The sequence below is a fragment of the Protopterus annectens genome, chromosome 16.part0, assembly GCF_019279795.1.
Source record: "Protopterus annectens isolate FY-2018-M chromosome 16.part0, PAN1.0, whole genome shotgun sequence".
In the NCBI taxonomy this organism is placed as follows: Eukaryota; Metazoa; Chordata; order Ceratodontiformes; family Protopteridae; genus Protopterus; species Protopterus annectens.
In genome coordinates this window covers 30,124,073-30,146,631 of record NC_056750.1, presented here as the reverse complement: position 1 = coordinate 30,146,631, position 22,559 = coordinate 30,124,073, and the positions used below count along the sequence as shown (strand labels likewise).

The window sequence follows — 22,559 nt, the reverse complement described above, 5'->3', positions numbered from 1 at the left end:
AAGGTGCTTCAACAAAGTATTAGTCTGTGGGACACCTTTGGATGGATTGTCAAGAGAAACAGTGAATAGTGTGAAGCAAGGGTTAAGGGAAGAAAAACATTTATTTTATTTATTTATTGGCATTTGTTTACTGGGAATGTCCACTAGGCCAAAAAAAAAATGGGCCTATTTTCAGTAGAGGCCCGGGGAGAAAAGCTCTAGTATAAGTCTTACATAAAGTTACAGAACAAGATACAATTGAGTTACAGAAGATCAAGAAAATTACATAATGAAATTATCACAATTTGTTGAAAGCCAACTAAACTAATTAACACATTACACTAGCCACCAAGATAAAACATTTTCATAGTACAGAGAGTAGAAACACAGAATGTTAATACTAGGCAAAACGAGGTTGTTCAAATTATAAATATCGAGGAGAGTGTAATTAGATAGAAAAATAGGGAAAATGGAGTAGAGAGAGGGGAAAAAGTATGTAGGGTGGACAACAGAAAAAGAGATAGAAAAAAGAATAGTAGAAGGAACTTGGGAGAAGGGGAAGGTAATTAGGGAGTTTGGAGAGAGCAAGAGGCAGAATTAAGTAGTTAGACATTTGCAAGATTTGAGTAAGAATGGATTTAAGGTTTGGTTGGCATAATCGGGTTATGGCAGAGGAAATAGTAAACAGTTACAAGTCCAATTAGAGAGGAGATGATTGTACAGTGCAGATTTGAAGTAGGAAGGACTTTGTTCTATGGAGATATATGTAGGTAGGTTATTCATGAACCAAAGGAAGCGGAGCGAGTCCAGGATAACCTCAGGAAGCAAAAATTTCGTTAACGTACTTTATTAGAAACGTTTAGCCTCTGTTCAGACTTCTTCAGACAAAATAATTCGCTAAATAACCAAATAATTTAAATCCTTCAGGCTATCCATCAATTCATGTGCTTAAGCACAAAAGCAAAAGCATAAGGCTAAAATTAAACTTCTTCTTCAATTAAATATGAAAAAAGCATAAATGATAATAAATCAAATAAAATAAATAAATAAAAACATATATTATAAACAACATGTGAAACAAAAACAAAATAAACAACAAATCTAACATTCCTAAAAAAATTCCTAAAATTAAAAAAAATATTCCTAAAAAAAAAATACTAGTGTATATAAAAAATATAAAAATAACAAATTAAATAAAAACAAATAAAAAAATGGTAAAATATATAAATTAAATAAAAATAACATTTGCTAGTACACATTTTGCTTATTACAGGGTAAAGTTTATTTTTGCAAACTAACAACAAAATTTCAAGGCATCAGGCAGAAGATAAAGTTGCTAATAAAGTTGAGAGTTCATAAGAGGATCTGTTGAAGTTAAAGTAGGCCCAAACCCCCCAAATGCCAACCCGTAAAAAATCAGTGCCCATAAAGCAAAAAGGTCACTGTTTCATTTATAGCATAAGCTTTGTTTTTTATATAATTATATAACGGTAGGTCCGTTATATACATAAAAATTTTAACAACAAAAGCATAATAAAATAACAAATTTATAGAGTATAAACACTTACCAAATGTTGCTATAATAAATAATTAATTTTTAATTTAATATTGAATCCTTTCAGAAGCCCTGAAAGCCTACCCTCCACGCTACACCACCAATTACAAAGCCCCAGGGGTATGAGGAATCACCTGACAGAGGAATGGCCCAAAAATTTTAAAATTGCACCTCTCTATTAAAAACAAAAAAAGCTCTTAAAAACAAAAAGGGGGATAGATTAAAAATGTCTAAAAATTCCAGGCAAATTCTAAAATACAATAATATGTCTATTTAATTCTTCATAACAATAGAACAGATACCTAGTCTATAATGTATATGTGTCAATGTCCGAAAGGTGCAGGACCCCTAGGTTCAGAGCTGATTAATTCCTATTCCAAGAAAGGAGGAGAACCAACATATTTTCAGGGTGGTACACTCATGTTCAAAAGCCACTGGCTTCCTAAAATGCTAGACATTTAACTAGTTTAACATCAAGATAGTTAATTTCAGAAATGGTAAGTGAATTTAAAAATGTAGATGATTCATTCATGTAATAATCAAGTTTACAACAACATCTTCATCTCCTGAATCAAGGAGGCACATTTTAGATCATGCTGGGCATAGCAATATTTCTGTTGTTTTAAAATATAATTGATTCTACATGAAATTTATACATTTTAGGCACACCCTTTATATACACTAGTATACTTCCTACACATCATGTTATATATTTAGTTGAGATGTTTTATAATATATATTTTATTTGATTAGTTTTGTTTTTTGTTTGGTATCATAGGTAGGTTATTCCATATCCTGGCAATCGCCTGCAGGTAATTTGAGTTTGTGAACTTGAAGATGTGATGATGAGATCACAGAGGCCTGATTGGGTAAGTAGAGAGCTAAGGACAGGGCAGTCTTGTGGTTTGTAAATAAATTTATGTGTGGTTGTGAGCTGAAGTAGTAGTAGGTAGTGGGGGAATTCAAGCCATTGTAATTTTTTAGGGCAATACAGTGATCAGTAGAATTGCTACTGTTTGTAGGAAATTTGGCAGTCTTGTTACAGCAAGTTTCTAGTTTTGTTCTGAAGGAGTAGTGCAGGTTAGTTAGTAAGGGTGCACTGTAAGATAGGGAGGGTAACAGGTAGGATAGTGGTAATACTTATTTAGTTAGTGAAGAGAGGAACTTACTGTCTGTAGAGTAATCCAAGTTTTTTGTGAGTCTTGTATTATTTTGGATGTGCAGATGAAATTTAAGATTTTCATCGATTATAACCCCTAACAGTTTAGTATGGGTTACTAGCTCAATTTTGGTGGAGTTAAGAGAGAAAATATTGAAATCAGCTTTGTTGATAAGTATTTCTCTTGGGAGTAAAAAGCATTAGTTTATTTATTTATTTTTTTGGCATTTAAAAAAAGGTGATTTTTGTGAAGCCAAGTTTCCACAGTAGAAAATGCTGTTTGGGTAGTTTGCTGTACTATATTTATGTTGGGAGCAGAGCAGACTATAGTGGAGTCATCTGCATACTGAACTAAGGAGCCCTGCAGGATAGCTAAGTAGAGCTTGTTAATAAAAATGTTGAACAGGAGAGGGCCTAAATAGAGCCGTGGGGTACACCTGTAGGATTGTGAAGGTAAGGGGAAATAGAATTCTGTCATTTAACAGCATGCTGTCTGTTGGAGAGAGAGCGTTTGTACCAATTAAGTGATTGGAGGGATAGTCCTGTACTGGACAGCTGGGAGAAGAGGATAGAATGAGAGATGGTGTCGAATGGCTTTGATAGGTCTAAGAAAAGGGCAGATGTAATGTGTCCTGAGTCTCCAGTTTTGTTAACTATGTCTAAGAAGGAAATTTAATGCAGTGGATGTGCTGTGGGCTGGGCGGAACACATGCTGTGTTTGGGAGATGATTTTGTTGTTTAGGAGGTAGTGTCTGAGTTGTTTTTGCACACACTTTTATAGGATTTTAGAGATGAAGGAAAATATAGCAATGGGTTGGAAGTTAGAGATATCGTTTGATGGGCCACCTTTATGGACTGCTAGAATGATTGCTTTTTACCAGAGGCAAGGGAGATAGGATTCTTGGATAGATCTGTTAATAAGTATGCTAATGGGATAGGCTTCTCTGTCAGCAGCAATTTTGAGGAATTTGGTAGGAATACTATTGGCTGAGTTTGAGCAGGGTTTTAAATTGTGAAGTAATTTTTTGATGTAGGAGGTAGGGATGGGAGAGGGATTCAATTCTGTCTGGGAAAATTGTTGTGTGCAGCATGGAGGGGAGTGCTGGAGCTTTGAGAGGTGTGATTAGATGGGGTATAGGTGATGGGGAGATTCTGAAGTAAGGAGTGTTGTGAGGAAGGACAGGAGGAGTGTGTAGAAATAAAATTATTTGGAAGAGGTAAAGAAAAAGTAGCAGTAATATTAGCAATAGTAGCAGTAAAGTAGGAGTTAAAGATGCTGGCTGTTTGTTCAGGAGGCAAGTTGGGATGTGGACAGGGATTTGGTTTGGTGCCAGGGTTTAGGAGATTACTGATAGAAGACCAGAACAATTTGGGATTATTTTTTTCTATTTGTTTGCAGATTCCAGAAGTACTGCAGTTTATCTTTAGCGATAGGTTTTTTAGCTTGTTTTTTGGATTTAAGCCAGGTTTTCCATGCTTTGTTCCTATTACGATTTCTTTGGTCAGTTTTGTTAATGGTTGATTTTAATTCTTTTGGTTCTGGGTCGGAGTTAGGCTATCCAAGATGTATAGAAAGGAAGTTATTAAAAGTAAAGCAGAGCATCATCTAGTGGAAGAGTTTTAACGCTATTCCAGTTAATGCTATTTAGAATGCTATTAAATATGTAAGGGTTAAAATTTGATTTTGGACAAATTTGATGTTATACACTTTTGGGATGGATGAGCAGGCTCTGATAGCATAAGCAGAAAGGTGATCACTAATGAAGTTGGACAAGGTGCCAGATGTTATGTACTTGGAGGATCTGAGACAAGAATCCAGTTTAGGATGGAGCCTTGGTTGGTTTGTTGTTGTACCTAGTGGTGGTCGAGATTAATTGTGTAATGTGAAACAGATTTATGCAAGTGTAAGATTGTTTGGAGGTGGTGGAGGCCCAATCAATATTCATATCCCCAAGGATAATTGTTTCATTTTTTTTATAGTAAGGGAAATCCAGGAAAGGATATCTTCTAGTTACTGGTTATGTTATTTCCAGGGGGAGATGTAAAGGACAATAATACAAAGTTTTTTAGAGCAGTTGATTTCCAGAAGAAAAATCAGAATCTCAGCATTTTGGAATTTAGGAATAGGGTCTGTAAATCTTGATATGTTGAGGGTATTAGGGTAGATGATGGCAACACCACAGTCTCTCTTATTTTGTCTGTCTGCCCTAATTACACAAAGTTAGGTGGGAGATATCATGTATGGTGGGTTTTAACCAGGTCTCAGTAGAAGCTAGGATACTGGTACTGTTTTGAGATAGCCAGGCATGCAACTCAGAGACTTTATTACAGATGGTTTGGAAATTCAATGTAGTTATGTGAAGAGTCTTTGAAGTTTTAGTGGAGTTAGGTGTTGAAGAGAAAATAGTGGTAGAGGGCCCAGGGTTAGCGTGAATGTATCCATAGTAGATGAGTGAAGAAAGGGTATGGTACAGATGGTGTATGTGTGAGAGCTTGGATAGAATATACTGAGGATAGCTGTATTGGGTGAAGAGTATATAATGTAAGCAGTGGTTGCTGGAGAGGATTAGAGGTTTAGCATAGAGAAGTGGAGTTGAATAATATAAACTAGGGCTAATGGCATAGGAATATTGAGCAGAACTTGTGTGTTGCGATAGAGTCACTGTTGGTAGGTATTGAATTTGGGTTTAGTGATGTTGCTTATGTTAGAAACAGGAATTGTAGGGTGAGTAGGAGTATTGTTTGCAGAAAGAGGGTAGACATCATGTGAAAATAATGTAAGGCAAAGGAATGAAGATTGCTAGGCAGAGAGGAAGTGTAGAAGAGGAAATGGGAAGGGGCAATAAGGTGAGGAGCAAGGGGGAGTTACTAGGAGACTATAAATATAATGAAAGAGGGGGTGGGTGAGAATGGGGGTAGGGGGATGATAATGGGGGTAGGGGTAGAGAAGTGGAGTAAGCCCTAGCATAGCAAGCCCAAACAGAGCAGGTTGCACCAATGTAGCTGCAGGCAACAACAACACAAAAAAAAAAAAATCAGCTAGCCCACTGCTACCCAGATCAGAGTGGAGCTGAAACAGTGGGGTGGTCTGTGGATTATCATGTGGGTTAATTTAGCCAGGTACAAATAAAAATATGAGAATAACTGAATCAAGTTTACATCAGGAAGGATAGCAAGAGGCCAGGGGAAAGAGTGAACTAGGTGAAGAAGAAACTGTAAAAAAAGATAAGTATATGCAGGGAAAAATGAGGAGAGAGTACCTGTAAAAAGAGCAGTCAGGAGAAAGGATTGATACTAATCATATTTTGAAGTTCTAGCCAGTAAAAAAAAATCTGAATTTCGAGGATCAAGTATTATTTTTACATAAACCCAGGAAAAAAATATTCAGTTGGGAAAACACTAAAATAAAAGGAAAATTTAAAAATATTTCCCCTAAACTTAAAAAGAAGGAAAAGTAACAATTTTAGAGCAGAGTCAGTAAATGTGAACAGTATTATTAACACTGTAAGAAGGATAGAGCTACTGGAATGGTGTGCAAAATGTGATGTGGATGTTATTCTGTTACAGGATAGAAGATTCATAACAGGTGAAGAAAGACTACAAACAGAAATATTGTAGCGTAGAAATATAATATGGAGCGTAGGAAGTGAATGATCCGGAGTGGCTGTGTTGTTGGTAAGGATGAGAAGGTTAACTGTTGTGGATGTGAGGCGAAGAAAGCCTGTTTACAGATTTATATCTTTTAAATCCATATATTAGTAAGGAAAGAGAGAATGTTTCATCAGATATCAGACTATGTGATGGTTAACATGAAAATTATAATTGCAGGGAAGCAGGGGACTTATAATTGTGATTTAAGGGGAAAATGCGAAAATAAAGGGAAATATGTAAAAAAAAAAATGCAGGAAGTAAAATGTGGTAAATTAGCTGTGTGAAATAAAAGTCAATGACCTTTCAAAAGGGGAGGGCACTTAAATTTGAAACTGATTATTTTGTATCATCAGAAAGCTTATGGGTAGCAGTGGTGATACAGTTGTGACAGGTTTTTCAGACCATTTAGCAATAGGGATGGAGGTGGTGGGAGAAAGTATATATTAAAATAAGAACGGGAATAATAAAACAAATTAATGAGATGATATGGGATGAAATTGGAGAGTAGATAGTATTGCTTTTACAGAAGGATCATATAACAATGAAGGACTTCTACAAAAACTGGTCTGAATGGCGGATTAAATTTAAAAAGAAATATAAAAAGTATTTTAATTGGTAGGATGATTTAAGAAAGGAAGACAAAGTGAAGTATGGGAAAATGTATAAAATGTATTAGAGAACAATACAAGTGAGTATTATGATATTATGATAAAGAAATATATAAAAGAAATCAAGAAAAAATAATGCATTACTGTCTAGGCAGAGTATTTACAAGGGAGAAGGGAGTTGGTATCTCCATATTTGGGTGAAATTGTAAAGGGGATATTAACATCATAAAGGAAATGAAAAATGTGAAAGGATATATAAAAGGAGCAAATTATGAGTATTGTAGTACAGCATGTGGAAAATATGCATGAAATGGAAAGTGAAAAAATAGCAAAAACGAGTTAAGGAAGAATCTGAGATATAAATTACTATTAGTAAACTGGATGAAGTACTCGTTGATTCAGTATGGTACAGGGTATGGAATGTATAAGGAATTGACGGACTGGAAAAGGGAGTATTTTGTAAATGTACTGAAAGAATGGTTGAAGGAAGGGTTTGTTTATGAAGGGTTATGTAGTGGGATGTTAATATTTAAATGAAAGAAAGATGAGAAGAATGAAATAAAAATAATACAGAGAAGAGTGCAATAAAGGATGAGAGATGTTGTGTTAGAAAGTATAGATGGTCTAAAAGGGAAGGATGTCAAGAATAGTTACTGGTTGTGAGAAAAACTGTGGATGATACAAGTAAAAGGGAGGATGTGAAACTTATGCTAGGTGATGTTAACAATGCATCTGTACAGTAGTACATGGTGCTTTGTAGGATGTTCTGGAGAAGTGTGGAATAAGTAATAGAATTAAGAGGGTGCGTATGTCAGCTTATCAAAATAATAGTATGAGAGCATTAGCAAATGAGTGTGTGAGTAAAGAAATATGCGTAAAGGGTGGTATAAGACCATATTTCCCATGAGTAGGATACTGTAGACAGAATTAAACTGATTTCAAACACTAACCAGTAGTAGCACACTACACTGGACCGTCGGCCACCAATCAGCACTCAGCTAGGTCCTTAAACTGCACTCCACTGTCACTAGGGAATAAGTGGAGTCCCTATTTTGTGGAGGAAAGTGCTCAGAAACTGTAAAAATAGACTTGGTCCAGCAAATGTGAACCAAGTCTGTGCTAGACTAAAAGCGCATGAAGCAGCAAAAAGTACAGTAAAATAAAGTACAAAAACAACACACCGTAAAATACAACGGAAGACAGTACAAAAACAACGCACTTTAAAATACAACAGAAGACAGTACAAAACCAACAACACACCGTAAAATACAATGGAAGACAGTACAAAAACAACAACACACCATAAAATACAACGGAAGACCGTACAAAAACAACAACACACTGTAAAATACAATGGAAGAAGTGCAGATCTAATAGAAATGATGCTTCTTTTTAAGTAGCTGCCAATCGATGCTTCAGATGACACAGGAGACTGATTACTTGTTGCTAACTTCTAAATTAACCCAAGGAAAAGCCCAAGACTGAGACATATTCCAGCAATCCCCAACTCAGATGGGTCCTTGGCTGCACACTTCTGCCACCTTCTTCATGTAAGAGGGCTAGTTTTAGTACGCAAATGATGCCAAACGTCTAGATTCAGCAAGCTTGAATTTAGCCTATGCTATAAAATAGAAAAGTACTGGAAATTCAAGTGCAGAAAATCGCAGTCACAACAGCAAAAAATAGTTTAAAATAAAGCAGCAATTCAGTAGAATACTCCCACAAGAGTGTAGACTACAAACCTTCCCAGTGTGAAATAACTGATCTGGAACCCAAGTGCTTAAACCAAAACAAAGATACTTAGAATAACAAGCACAATAAGCCTTCTTCAGCAATTCCCAGCTTAGAAGGGTGTAGGCTCTCCTCCCCTACCACAAGAATTTGGACCCGAAATGTTCTTAATGTAAAATAACTGGCCTGAATCCCAAGTGCTTAAACCAAAATTAAGATGTTTAGAATAACAGTTACAATTTAATCAGGCTACTAACAAGTAGTAATAAATGCAGCAGAATGAATGCAACTGAACACTTTAAAGAACAAGCAGCAAAAGCAAAATAAAGTAGGAAGAAACACAAATACAGTAAAAGCAGCTGAATAAAGTGCATTTTTTAAGTTAAGTGAGAATGCAGGAAACAAGATAATTCAAGGTTAAGAAACTAACAGGGTGGGCCTTCCCAACTGATCTCTCCATACTCAGAAGAATGAGCTGATGAGATGGGATTGGGAGGAGTGTCCAAAATCAAATTTATAGCAGGGGCGGGCAACTCAAAAGCCACCAAGTTTAAGAATACAACAACAGCTGGGCAGGTGGGTGGGAAAAATAAAATGCTGATGTAGACAGAGATCAGTATTCAGGCAGAGTACAGCAAGCAAGCCAAACAAGCACTCCAGCTACCAAAGAAAAATTTTTTTCAGATACTTTAAACAACTTTTACACTGACAGGATAAAAGAGTACTCATGTTTAAAACTTCTATGCAGTTTTGTGACAGTCCATTATAACACAAACTCCTAGCTTTAAAATAATTTTCCTGAAGAGGAAAGTATCCATAGTAAATAAAATTATTAAATGGAAGTATTTTTCCCCAAAGGGAACTTATCTGCCCAGCAAAGGAAAGTGCAGTTGTGTAAGAACGTACCTTAACAGTAGATATCCTACTGATCACTGGTGCAATATTCCTGACATATGGATGGTCACTGCTGACATCAGGCCTGAGTACCAAATCTTTACCTTCCCTAAGTCGTATGTCTGATGCATGACCTCAGCTCGTATGATTTGGGGTATATAGAGAGACGTACCAACATGGATCCTCAGACATCTCCAAGACAGAGGTCTGAACACTACTGAGACAGGAGTCTGGTCAGCTAAGAGGTGTGTAGTTTGAATAGGTAAGAAAATGACCTTGTTCTCTGAGGACAAAGCAAAGGAGTTTGTCTGGAGACTGGCTGGCCCAGCTTAGGACTCGTAAATGATACAGCTGATCAGTCTTTCTGAAAGATTTAGTTTTGTCAAGATAAAATCTGAGTTACCTGTGAATGTCCACAGAATGCAAGTCCCCGCCCCTCAACATGCACACATTTTGCAGGTTGGGAAAGAAAATGGGAAGGTGGACAGCCTGATTGAAGGACAACTCATTCACTACCTTAGGCATGAAGGAAGGAATAGCCTTGAGAGGCACCCTGTCCTTGTGAGAAGTAAGAAAAGGAGAAATGGCCGTAAGATCTTGTAACTGAGAAAGTCTCCGGCCAGATGTCAGAGCTAAGAGAAGGATAGTTTTCCAGGTACAGAATTTTGGAGAAGCAGAAGATCCTAGATCAAAAGGAGGCAGTGTAAGTTTTTCTAGCACAAAATTAAGAACCCAAGGGACAGAGAGTGCTTTCCCTGGAAACTAATAACCAAGACTGCCACCTTTGCCTTTACTAATTTGCTGCATATAGAGAATGCCTTGCAGAGAATTTAAAGCAAGCCAACATCATACTAGGAGTTATGCAGTTAGGTATTCGATTTAACATTGTGCTCACTGTTTCTTAGTGGAGCTGGAGACCTCGTAGAGATGGAGGTGTTTGCTGCTTGGTAGAGCTGGGCATTGCTGCCACTACACACACACACACACACACACACACACACACACACACACACACACACACAATGAAAACAACAGTGGACGTGAATAATTTGTTCAGCATGTAGAAGAAGATGGCTGAATTGGGTACAAGAGACTGTGGTGCAGCAGTTAAGTTTGATGCTAGAAAACCGGCCGCGTGCCAGCCTCCCACACCCTGTTGTGTGCTCTGCCTTCCAGTCCACTTGGCATCATGATCATTGAGTTACTTGATCCCTGTCTGTGCCTTGCCCAGTAGTGGGTTCTTGGGTTGCCTGGTTCAGAACTTTCAACTCTGAAAAATGTTGAGCATTGGTACGTGTCACAGCCTGAATTGTTCCTCCATCTGGTTTGAAAGTTAGTTAAAAAAAATATATATAGATATATATATATGCATGCATGTGTATGCACACGTATGCGTGTCTGTGTGTGCGTGTGTGTGTCTGTGTGTGCATAAATGCTTATGTAAATGTATATGTGTCTATGTAAATGTAAAACTTTATAGGACTGAAGATCAAGCTTTGTAATCTTTTGGCCAGGATGCTAGTCTAGTAAAGTAATTCAGCTGATTTTTAGGTTTGTATCATTAAGTAGCATATGAATTGTCAGGAAGGATCTCTAGTTAACCATGAAATGACTGGTTGTTCTGAATTATCTGAACATATATTACATTTCAGGCCATTTTAAACTGAGTAATGTACAGAAAAATGCACACATTTGTCAAACTGTGCCATGTGTTTCATAAGTGTTCTTTGTAAAATTGCTGATTCCATTCACTAGACAAAAAAGAATTGTTGAAACTTGGTTTCCCATTGTTTTACCATTATGCCAACTCTGACTTACACCACCTGATCACGAAATGATATGTGCACAATGGTCATACAGGAGGACAAAGCAAATGAGCCAGTGTGCTAATGACCACTGGTAGATGATCAGGCTGGGAAGGGACCAGAAAGGAGGCAGCCAAAAGACTGCTTGTGATACTGCTTTTGGTCTCGTGTTCTGTAGCCTTAACTAAAAGAGCACAAGGCATTTGCAACAAGAGGTGTGGTCAAGAGCTTAGGACCAAACAGTTAATGAGGAACGCTAAAAAATAAATGATCAACAAAACATGACAAATGGAGTCCTGATAGTTGTTTTCTTCCTCTCTCCTTTTGACATTGTTACTTGTGTGCCATTACTGAGGTGTTAACTTTCAGAAACTGCAGAGACCAAGGAAGATTTAATGTTTAACTTTTTTGTGCTTTAAAGGAATTCAATTCTGACCAAGAAAATGTCTAGAGGAAAGAAAATTTATCGTGGCTGGAGACAGTACAGAGCCAAAATAAACATGATTGTAAGGTAATAAAATTTAAAAATTGGAAAAGTTTCTAGCTACTTCACTAGTAAATGTTTACATTTTGGCAGCCAATTTACAGATCAAGATCATCTCTATGGATTGTTTGGTTATTGTTTTATGTCATGTGGTTGTGGACCCTTCTTCCAAGACTATTTTCCACTATCAGTCTGTTGAACACACATTCTTCTGTGGTTGTCTCATATCTTTCTGTAAGATGTAAATGACTGTGGAGTTTGTTGTATGAACGACGGTGCATGGAGTTTGTTGTATGAATGGGGGTGCATGGAGTTTGTATCAATGGGGGTGCATGGAGTTTGTTGCATTAATGAGGGTGCATGGAGTTTGTTGTATGAATGAGGGTGCATGGAGTTTGTTGTATGAATGAGGGTGCATGGAGTTTGTTGTATGAATGAGGGTGCATGGAGTTTGTTGTATGAATGGGGGTGCATGGAGTTTGTTGTATGAATGACGGTGCATGGAGTTTGTTGTATGAATGAGGATGCATGGAGTTTGTTGTATTAATGAGGATGCATGGAGTTTGTTGCATTAATGAAGGTGCGCAGAGTTTGTTGTATTGAAGGGTGCATGGGGTCTTCCCTGCAAAGATGTGTGGTGGACTTTGCCTCCCACATATTGCACTTTAAAAATGTGTTTTCGCAAATTCTGTTTGCATCCTTGTGATCATGACCAAATGCATAGCTGTAGTAGGTTGTATTGTACTTTGTTTATGACTTAACACTAGGGGGATCATGCTGACAGATGACAGGCAACCGAACTCCGCTACAACGATCATATTAGCACAAGCTTTCTACTCTAAGCTATCTGGTTTTATATTATCCTGAAGATCTTTTTGTTGGGCTCCAGGGTATTTAATGCATGCTCATCTCTGCCATTTCCCTCTTTGTATATCCAAAATCTTTCCTCATGTACTTTTGCATTACCAGCCTACTTACTGTAATTGTTTTACTGGTGTCAGTGAGGAAGGATGGGCAGATTACAGAGCTGTGACTTTGAAGACAAGTTAGTAGGGCCTTTCTTGGTGCACAGGTTCACAGCCCCATATTTTTGTTCAGCAATGCTCACTCCCTAGTATCAGCATGACATCAGTTCTGAGACATGAACATGCTAAATATACAAAAATATCTGTGTTTCATAGGCTCAGTTGTCAAACTTGGAACCTGCTGCCCTTCACTTTAACCACTGACTGGCATACTTACACCACAAACAATCAAAACGTTCACTGTTTCTTGGACTTCATTAATGCAAGAATCACAGATCAGATTGTTAAACTCATTAGTCATGCTCCAAATAATCCTCATATGGTTCTTAATAACTTAGCTCCGGCCTGTACCTCACCCTGCATCATTCAGTCCCTGCTAAAATCTGACTATAGTTTAGTCATCATTTACTTAGGCCTGTTGGTATTTTCCCTGTGCCAGTGTACCCGTCCTTTTGCATTTCGGTAAGGCTACCCTTCTGAAGCTCTTGGGCAACCTAGACTGATTCCCCAAGAGTACTCTCCATCCATGAATTGGTTGAAAAGGTGGGCTCTTGCACCTCTGATTTCTACCAATACCTTAGTAATTGCGTAAACATAAAAGTGCCCATCTTTTCTTAGGACAACAAGTGTTAAAAATAAACTCACATGTTAGAAAATTCATATCAATAAACTTTATAACAAAAGAAGAAAAATCTTGAATAACTGTAAAACGTCACATTCCCTCCTCCAAAATGTATTAAAGCAGTCTAATAAGGATCTTAAGAGCACATTAGGAAATATAAAGACAAGTATAAACTGAAAGTAGCCAGTAAATAACAGATTACTTCTTTTAAGTGCTTATTAATTATAGACCTGGGGAAGGAACAATTAGTGGGAAAAATCTGTTATTGTCACACCAGTTAATGCAGGTACCACTCCGGATTCTTCTGATCCTAATTCACATATTTTGCAGTTCTGTCTGGTATAAACAAAAATCTGCATGTCTATAGGCTGCATCCTCTGTCCATTCTTTTACTTGTTGACCTAGTTGTACCATTGTGCCATGCAATTCATAGTTCAGTTCATAGTTCATGGATTAGTACTAGGCTAACTGCCCTTGTGGGCTATTTTAAGCCTAGCCATTTACCCCATGTCAGAATCAAACCCTGCACCTTATGTCTGTAAGGTAAACACCTTAACCATTATGCCAACCACACATCCATGGACATGATGAAGGTGCATTGTTTTATTGGATGACTGCGCTCTAAAATGGATTAGTCCTTGTGTCCACAGCGTCTTCTGTGTTCCACCACTCTTCCTGACTTTTTCTAATTAGTTTATGCTCCCACTAGACATAATCCTGGCTAGTAATGACTCCCTTTTTAGGCATGTTCATATTAATGGACATTTCAAGCTGAAATCCACAGACGGTAGTAAAGCAAAGTTGGGACTTTGAAAACCCTGCAGCTTAAAAAAACAAATCTAAGCTGCCTACAGGGTTACCTTGCCTTTGGTAGAATTGGGATGTGCATACTGCGGTGGTGGTGCTGCGGTAGCGTTGTTGCCTCACAGTAAGACGTTGTCCTGTTCGATTCTCAGCTAGAGCACCTTCTGTGTGGAGACATGCATGAATGGGCGTACCTTCGTTGAAGGTTGTGCATCAGGGCTGGCAACTTGGCACGTAAAAATCTACTGCCAATCATTAGCGGACAGGAGGTCCGCTGTGGCGACCCCTAACCAGGAAAAGCCGAAAGACACAACAACTGTCATAAAGATATGTTTCAAAAGACCCATCCTGCATTCCACAAATAGTTAATTACAGCTCTTTCCAGTCAGCTGGACCCATTGACTGAAGAGGTGGTGTCCATTTTTATAAGTCAGTCCTTCAGGATTAAGGTTATAGAAGTAGTGCCAAATCTAGGTTACAGTAAACACCACAAACTGCAGTTTTATAAAATGTTATACTCACTCCATATCCCCCCTACATAATACAATGGTTTGTTTTCTTTTCTAATAATGCATGTGCACTTTTCATCATTGTCAGACCCTTTTTTCCATTCTGTACATGGGGTCAGGTGTTGCATTAACTGTTGCCTCTTCTCTTTATCCAAAGCCACTCTTCCACCTTCTTCAAAAGTCATGCCTGATTGCTTCAGGTCTTCACTCACACAATCCATCCATCCCTCTCTGCATGGGCCCAAACCAGCGTAATCTTCTGTTTGACCATATGTGCAATTGGACTACTTGGGCTTTTGCTCTGATGTCCTTATTTCTTTATATGTCCCATAGTTTCCATCCTACCACCCATCTCGGGCATTTCATCTCCATCACCACTAGCTTCTTCAACTGCTCTGCCTTTACTGTTCAAGTTTCTGTACCATACAGTACTACTGGTTTCACCACTGTTTTGTACTCCTTACTTTTCAGCTTTTTTGGCATTCTTCTGTCAGCTGTAGTCCCTCTGATTCTAGGTTTTACCTCTTTGTTCAGACTTCTCTTCTCCTCAACCACCCCTCCCAGATACCTGAAGCTGTTAACCTGTTCCACAATTTTACCTTCTGTTTAAATTTTCATCTTCTGATTTTCACATTTGATGCCATTAAAACTCTCTTATGTGTACTCAGTTTCATTTTGTGTGCTTTCAGTTTTGCATTTCATTCCACTGTCATTTGACATTCTTGTTCAGAGTTTGCCTCTATTGTCACATTGTCTGCATACAGCAGCTTTGTTGGTCTATGATCTGTCCCCTCTGACCTATTTGCTACTGTAGTCCATCACCAATATGAACAGTAGAGGGCTCAGACCTGAACCTTGATGCACTTCCACTGCCACTGTGAACCCCTCTGTGGGTCCCTGTACATAGCCTGCATTAATTTTACCAATGCTTCTTGGACTTCAAACTATCAGACTGCCCAAATCAACATTCATGAGACCTTGTCTTATGCTTTCTCCAAGTTTAAGAATGCCCGGTTGGACTCTTTCTTCATCTTTAGTTTCTTCCTGACTATCCGTCTCACTGCAAACATTGGGTCAGTTGTGCTGCATCCTGAAATGAATTTGAACTGCTTATTTCCATCTTACTTTCTACTCCTCTGAGAATGTATCTGTCACCCTCTCCAGAACCTTCCTGTAGTGTGACAGATGTTTGATAATGCTATACTGCCCACAGTTGTGAATGTTCTTCATATGGATCACTACTGATGTAACCTTAGCTGTATGTGTTATATCCTGCCAAGGATATAACAGTCAGACAGTTTCCAAATCTTCAGAGCACCTTTCAGACACTCATCTCATTAGGCAGCTTGGAATGAGCTGCCTAAAAACACACATCTATTTTTTCCTGTGGAAGAAAAGCCCTTTGAACTGATGTCTAGTTGACATTCCACAAATACAATACAATGTGAGGAAGTCAGGAAAGAGTTTTGAATGTTTTCTTCTAATCTCAGCTTGTGTAAGAGATCTCTCACCTAAGAGAGAGATTGCTGCCATTTTGAAAAAGATTCTGCAAAGATGAGCAAGTCATCTAAACACAGAAAAATGTGGATAGCCTGCAGTGAGCTAAATCTGGAGCCAGACAATTTGTGAACACTCTTGGTGAGGTGGATAGTCTAAAAGGTAGGGTAGAGAGCTGGTAATGTAATCCAGACACACAAGACCTTAAGAAGTACATGACTTCAGGATTAATAGGAATGTGATTGTAAACATCGTTTAAGTCTCATATTACCAGGAAACTTGAAAGAGGAGGAGTCAACGGGCTGTAAAGCGACAGCATTCTGAATTTAGACACTGTCACAAACAGGTTTAGCAAAGAAAGATCCAGAACTGGTCTCCAAGCATTTTCTTTCTTCGTGAGTAGAAATATCCTTAAGTAAAACCCCTTCCCTACGTTGGAAGGAGAAACTGGATCTGTCACTCCTTGGGCAGCATGTAATACAGAACTTGTGGAAACAAAACAGTCTGATCTGGAGAATGAGGAATGACACTCTGGAAAGGAGGAATTTCCTCCCACTGCCATCTGTAACCCTGAAGAATGATTTTTAGAATCCATTTGTCTGAAACAATCTGTTGCCAAACAGAACTGAAATTCAGTCTTTCTGGGAAGAGAAAGAGGACCAAGGTGGGAGGGGGTCACAAAGTCTCTTGAATATTCATTCAGACTTATTGAAGTATTCTTGGTTTTGGGAGATTTGAGACTACATTTTGGAACCTCTTTGCCACTTCTTCTTTAAACATCTGATGTTCTTTTCATTCTTCCTTATGAATGGGTCTAGGATCCGATCCTTGGATCCGACTCAGCCACATCCACAAGACTTGGACCAGAATTACAAGCTCCTCCCTCTACCTATAATGCCCCATTCCACCCACAACTCCTTAGTTCTCATTTGCCACAATCAAAACAAGATCGCTACTGAATCTGGAGTGTGTGTGTATCATTTTTTGTCTGTTTTTCCAAGTTACATCTCTTAAAATTTATGTATTAGAGTTAAATTTTCTCTCCTCCTCCCTTTATTGTGTCTAGTACTTTGCTGGGATTAGGAGTGTTTTTTCCTTCCTTTCTTTCTTCTTTGGGCCTTTTGTCTCCCTAGTTGTAGCTTTAATTTTATTAGTGTGCTCCAAAAAAGGGGGGTGTGGATTTAGAGTCTTAGCTTATAGATAGAGTTTTGTGTAGTTCTTGAGCAGATAGAATGTTGATATTGAGTTTGATAATTTTGTATCTACCATTTTGTAGTTTGTGTAGATGTACAGTTTACTGTTTTTTATGTACAGTTATAGATGTTGTGGTCATGTCTGACAAACCCGGTTTCAAGAAATGCACTTCTTGTGGACATAAGATTCCGAAGACTGATGCCCACAAGAAGTGTGTGTATTCCCTAGGGCCAGAACTTCTCATCTCTGCTTGTGAGATTTATGCCTCGTTCAACTCTAGGGCACTTTCTGACCAGCAAAATAAATTAATAATTAGGGTTTGCTTCCATCCTCCTCCTCTTATTCTACTGGGGCTCAAACTCCCTCCAAATCTCATCATGACTCCAAAAAGCGAGCATTGGAAAAGCTTCATCGGAGTCGCCTCAAAAACAGTACCGCCTCAGTCGGATCAACAGGTCTCTTTGGATCTGACATGCATTATCGCCATCACAAGTTTTCCTGTACCATTCACCTCCTACGCAGATCTCAGATCCTTGGATCCGACAGCTAGGAGCCAAATGCCTAAATTTGTGCTGAAGACAGTTTCTCCAGCTCTGCCCTCCCAACTGTTTGAAACCCCTCAAAAGCGTTCTAGGCCTGCTTCCACGGCTTCATCCAGATGATTTAAGAGCTTGACTGAGGCAGATATGGACAGGATAATGCGGAGATTTCTCAGGGCTCCAGTCCAGATGGGGATCTTGCCAACTCTGTCCCCTCTCAGATCCGTGAGTGAACCTGCCCAACTGATACTATCTTCTTCTCTGATCTGACCTGCGGTCTTGGAGTCCCAGTATCTGAGATCTCCAAGAGAGTTGATATCAAATCTAAGGAAGCTTCCTTCCTCGACTCTAACAGTTTCCCTGTCTGTCCGTGTTCCAATGCCATCAGATCAGGGCAGGTCTCGGATCCGAGAAGTCAGCGTCTGGGTCCGAAGGGTTGGGTTCAGCTCCGACTTTGTCATATCTGTCAAACACCCTTGGTGCTTTGTCTCTTGGCAGCTTAGGTCTAATTCTATCCAGAGGGCTCAGATCTGGGGCCGGCCCTGACCTTCCATCCTCTGTTGCCTCGGCTCTGAGGGAGTGGGAGGAGAGGTATCCCCTGGGTCAGTCAGCCTTTCAGGTAGTAGAAAGAGCCTTCTCTTTGCATAGAGACACATCCTCTCATATCCTACCCCTTGCCCCTTATCAGGTCCGAACTCTGAGCCCATCATTTGTGCTCCACTAGGTCAGCCATCTCTGGGAAGCCTCTATACTCACTCCCCAGTAGAACTCCCTCCTTCTTCTGACACCTCTGCTGAACAACCTATGGAGGAGGTACCTCAGAAGAAAGCATGTAAGAGGAGACACATAGACTCCCCCTATGGAGTCTCTCACAGAAGACTCCTATTTTGATGAGGGAGAAAGGTCCCCCATCGTCACCTGATGTCTCCTTTGGAGACATCTTGGAAATCCTTAGGCAGAAGGGGTGGCTGGTCTACTCAAGCTCCTCCTCCTGAAGAATTGGTCTTCCTGGAGGCTTTCAGGGCTGGCCTATCTATGTCTTGGGTGGCCTCCACCCCAGTGGATCAACTTATCGATCTAGCTTCTCACCAGGCTTGGAAGGAACAGGACATTGTCAAGCCCATCCCCAGCCTCCAGGGCAAATTCTTGGTTCCCTTTCAGACAAACCCCACTGGAGCAAGGGAGTCCTCGTTGATACCATAATTGTGGCAGCTGCCACTAAGAAGGAGCTAGCCTAGCCAAGCAAAGCTCCTCTGTCTATCCAGCGAACAGGGAGTCCACTGCGATGGACTTTGGAAAGTGCATTTACACCTCAGCCACATTTACACTGAGGTTGTTAAATTGCCTGGCACATTTTACCTGTTTACAGAGAGATTTGATCAAGGAGCTTTCAAATTCTCTCGCTGAGACCATGTTGGCGGAAGATCTCAAGAAGGTTTCTCTCCAGCTGGTACTCTTTCTTCTGTTGCCAGTTCATTGCTGAGGCTGGTCTCCCATACAGTAGAGGGTTCCTCACAAGCAGCTGTTTCAGGCATAGACATTAGAAGACATGCCTGGATAAGGCTTTGCGAGTTTGGGAACCCTTCAAGATGTCTTTTCTTAATGCCCCTTTGATGGCTCCACTTTGTTCGGGCCATCTGTGAAAGACCATCTCACCTGCAGTGAGCAGGAGGGAAAGACTCTATCTGCCATTGGAATTAACTTTTCTACCCCTCATCATTCATTCTGTAAGAACCAGCGAGGTGATAAGAAAATGTGGTTCCGAAAATCTCAAGGACCTTTTCAGGACTCACGTGGGGATACTTCCTCCAGAGTCAGAGGAGGAGGTTTCAATGGCAAATGTCACAGCAGAGGCAGAGGGGGTCCACAAAATCAGGGTTTCAGAGGGACTTTGTCTGACAGGCCTTATCAGTGCTCATGAGACATTGCCCAACTGCCGTCTCTGTAGGCTGTCAGGGGTCAATACTCCTTGCTTCTGAATGCCTGGACAAGTATTACAAGAAATGCATGGGTGCTAAAAATCATATCCAGAGGTTACTACATACCCTTTTCCCTTCCACCTCCTGTCCAAAGGAGGAAACTCCCTGATGTTCCTGCCAGTCAGAGGGAATTTGTGGCTCAGGAAATTCACACACTGCTGCAAAAAAGAATCATCCAGGAGGTCCCATCCAACAGATAGGATTCAGAACTTAGTTCTACTTCTTTTTAGTCCCAAAGAAAACAGGGGACCCAATACCAATTCTGTATCTAAGCAAATTGAATCAGTTTGTAAAGAAGTCAAAGTTCTGATTGGTTATGATTAAGTCGATTCTACCTCTTCTACACAAGGATGTTTAGATGTGCTCTGTAGATCTCCAGGATGCGTACTATCACATCAAAATGGACAGGTGCTCCAGGAGACACCTGTGTTTTACCCAGGGAGCCAGTCTATACTAGTTCAGAGCACTGCCCTTTGGACTCACCACAGCCCCCAGGGTGTTTACCAAATGCAAGGCAGTCTTGGCAGCTCACTTGAGACTCAAAGGATTTCAGGTGTTTCCCTATCTAGACGACTGGCTTCTCACCATCCCAACCAAGTATCAACTTCTACAAGTCAGAGATTACTCCCTTCATATCTCCAGCTCCTTGGGCATTACAATACACCTTGCCAAATTGAAGCTGAGTCTTGTACAGATTATGCAATTTATATGAACTCAACTGGATGCTATAACTCAAGTGACATCATTACAACATTATTGCATTACATCTTTGAGAAGTGAGGTGTGAGAATTCCTGCCTCGTTCATCCCCTGCAATGAAACTAGTGTTGCAAATTCTTGGGCAATGTCAGCTGCCATTATTCTAGTTCTTTTAGCAAGGTTCTTAATGCAGATCCTCCAGTGGACTTTGGGGGTACAATGGTCTGTTCTTTACCAGCTCAATCTGTTCCCATAAAACTCACTCAAATTTGCAAATATTATATTCGCTGGTGGATCGTCAGATGACCAGTTTGTGGGCAATCATTCTGTCTTCCTGCCTCAGTAGTCACAGTGACCACAGAAACTTCCCAACTGGAGGAGAGGGCATTTCAAGGGACAGGCACATGGTCCTCCTAGGAGACCAAGTTGGATATCCGTGTCTTGGAGATGAGAGCGGTTCTTCTAACGTTGTAAGCCTTTCAGGATGTTCTCCCCTTAGGGACATTGCAGTTCACACAGAAAACATATCAGTAATCTGGTACATCAGCCATTCCTACCCATTGTGCAGAGAGGCTATGAGGGTCCAGGAATGGGTGATGTCTTCAGACCACTTTCTAATATGCACATACCAGGGAAAACCAGTACGCTGGCAGACAGACTCAGCAGTTCCATTCTGATTCCTCGCAAGTGGTCCCTCAGACAGTAGCGAGCATGATTTTCAGACGCTGGAGTGACCTCTTTGCATCTCCCCTCAACAACAAGTACTTCACTCTGATCCCTCCTGCAGAGGATTCACCAAGGGATGCTCTGATTCATGATTGGCCCCCAGGTCTCCTGTATGCCTACTCCCCTCTTCCAGTGATTCCAAAGTTCGTACAGAAAGCAAGCAGGCTGAAGAGCTTACTCATCCTCATTGCCCCCTTCTGGCCTCAGTAGGTATGGTTCCCCTTCCTCTGGTCTCACTTGAAATATTCTGCATGGATACTAGAGCCCACTATCTCGCCCATCAGAAATTCAGCATCCCAATCTTCACATCCTCAAAATGATCACATTGTTTCTGCACTTCCAGCAGTCGTACAATGGTCCAGGCTCACTTCCCCGGTTTGTGACATTATCTTGGCCTTCCAGAAAGTACTTCCACCATGAAAGTATACAAAAGCAAATGGAAAAGATTTTCTGTATGGGCTTCCAAAGAGAATATTGACCCTTTCTCAGCTCATACTTCTGCCATTCCTTTTTTCCCTCACTCCTTTTAAGGATGGATGGATGGAGGGACTCTTTTTAAGGAAGAGGCTAGTTTTTCTGCTATTAAACTTCAGTTAGCAGCTATATCCAACTTTTGCACTGGAAACAAATCCTTTTCTTTGACAACTTCCAGTTTATGTAAGGCTTTCATGAAAGCAATTTTTCTTCTTAGACCACCAGTAAAGGATCCCTCTCCTCCTTGGGATCTCACCTTGGTCTTCTAGGGGCTGACTCGGAAACCTTTGAACTGGTTAAGAAATGCGGTATGAAGTTTCTTTCTTGGAAAACAATCATTTTGTAGCTATTACTTCAGCAAAAAGAATTTCTGAACTCCAGGCCATATCAGCTAGGCCTCCTTACATTATTTTCCATAAGAATAGGGTGTCTCTATGAGCCAACCCTTCCTTTCTGCCTAAAGTAGTCATGGAGACTAACATTAATCAGTCCATACAATTACCAGTTTGCATTCCAAACTTTACAAATGAGGGCGAATATATGCTACATCTTCTTGATATTCATGTACAACTACGTTTTTATCGTCACAGAACAAAACAATGCAGGAAGTCTGATCAGCTGTTTGT

The 22,559-nt window shown here is 39.8% G+C and overlaps 1 protein-coding gene across 1 annotated transcript in view; it reads left to right on the top strand.

Moving 5' to 3' along the window:
* Positions 1–11,897, top strand: part of TTF1 (transcription termination factor 1) — a 280,172-nt gene extending 268,275 nt beyond the window's left edge. Inside the window, exon 8 of the mRNA XM_044058464.1 lies at positions 11,804–11,897. Coding sequence (XP_043914399.1) covers positions 11,804–11,897 — 94 coding nt within the window. The remainder of the gene's footprint in view (positions 1–11,803) is intronic.
* The last annotated feature ends 10,662 nt before the right edge of the window (positions 11,898–22,559 follow it).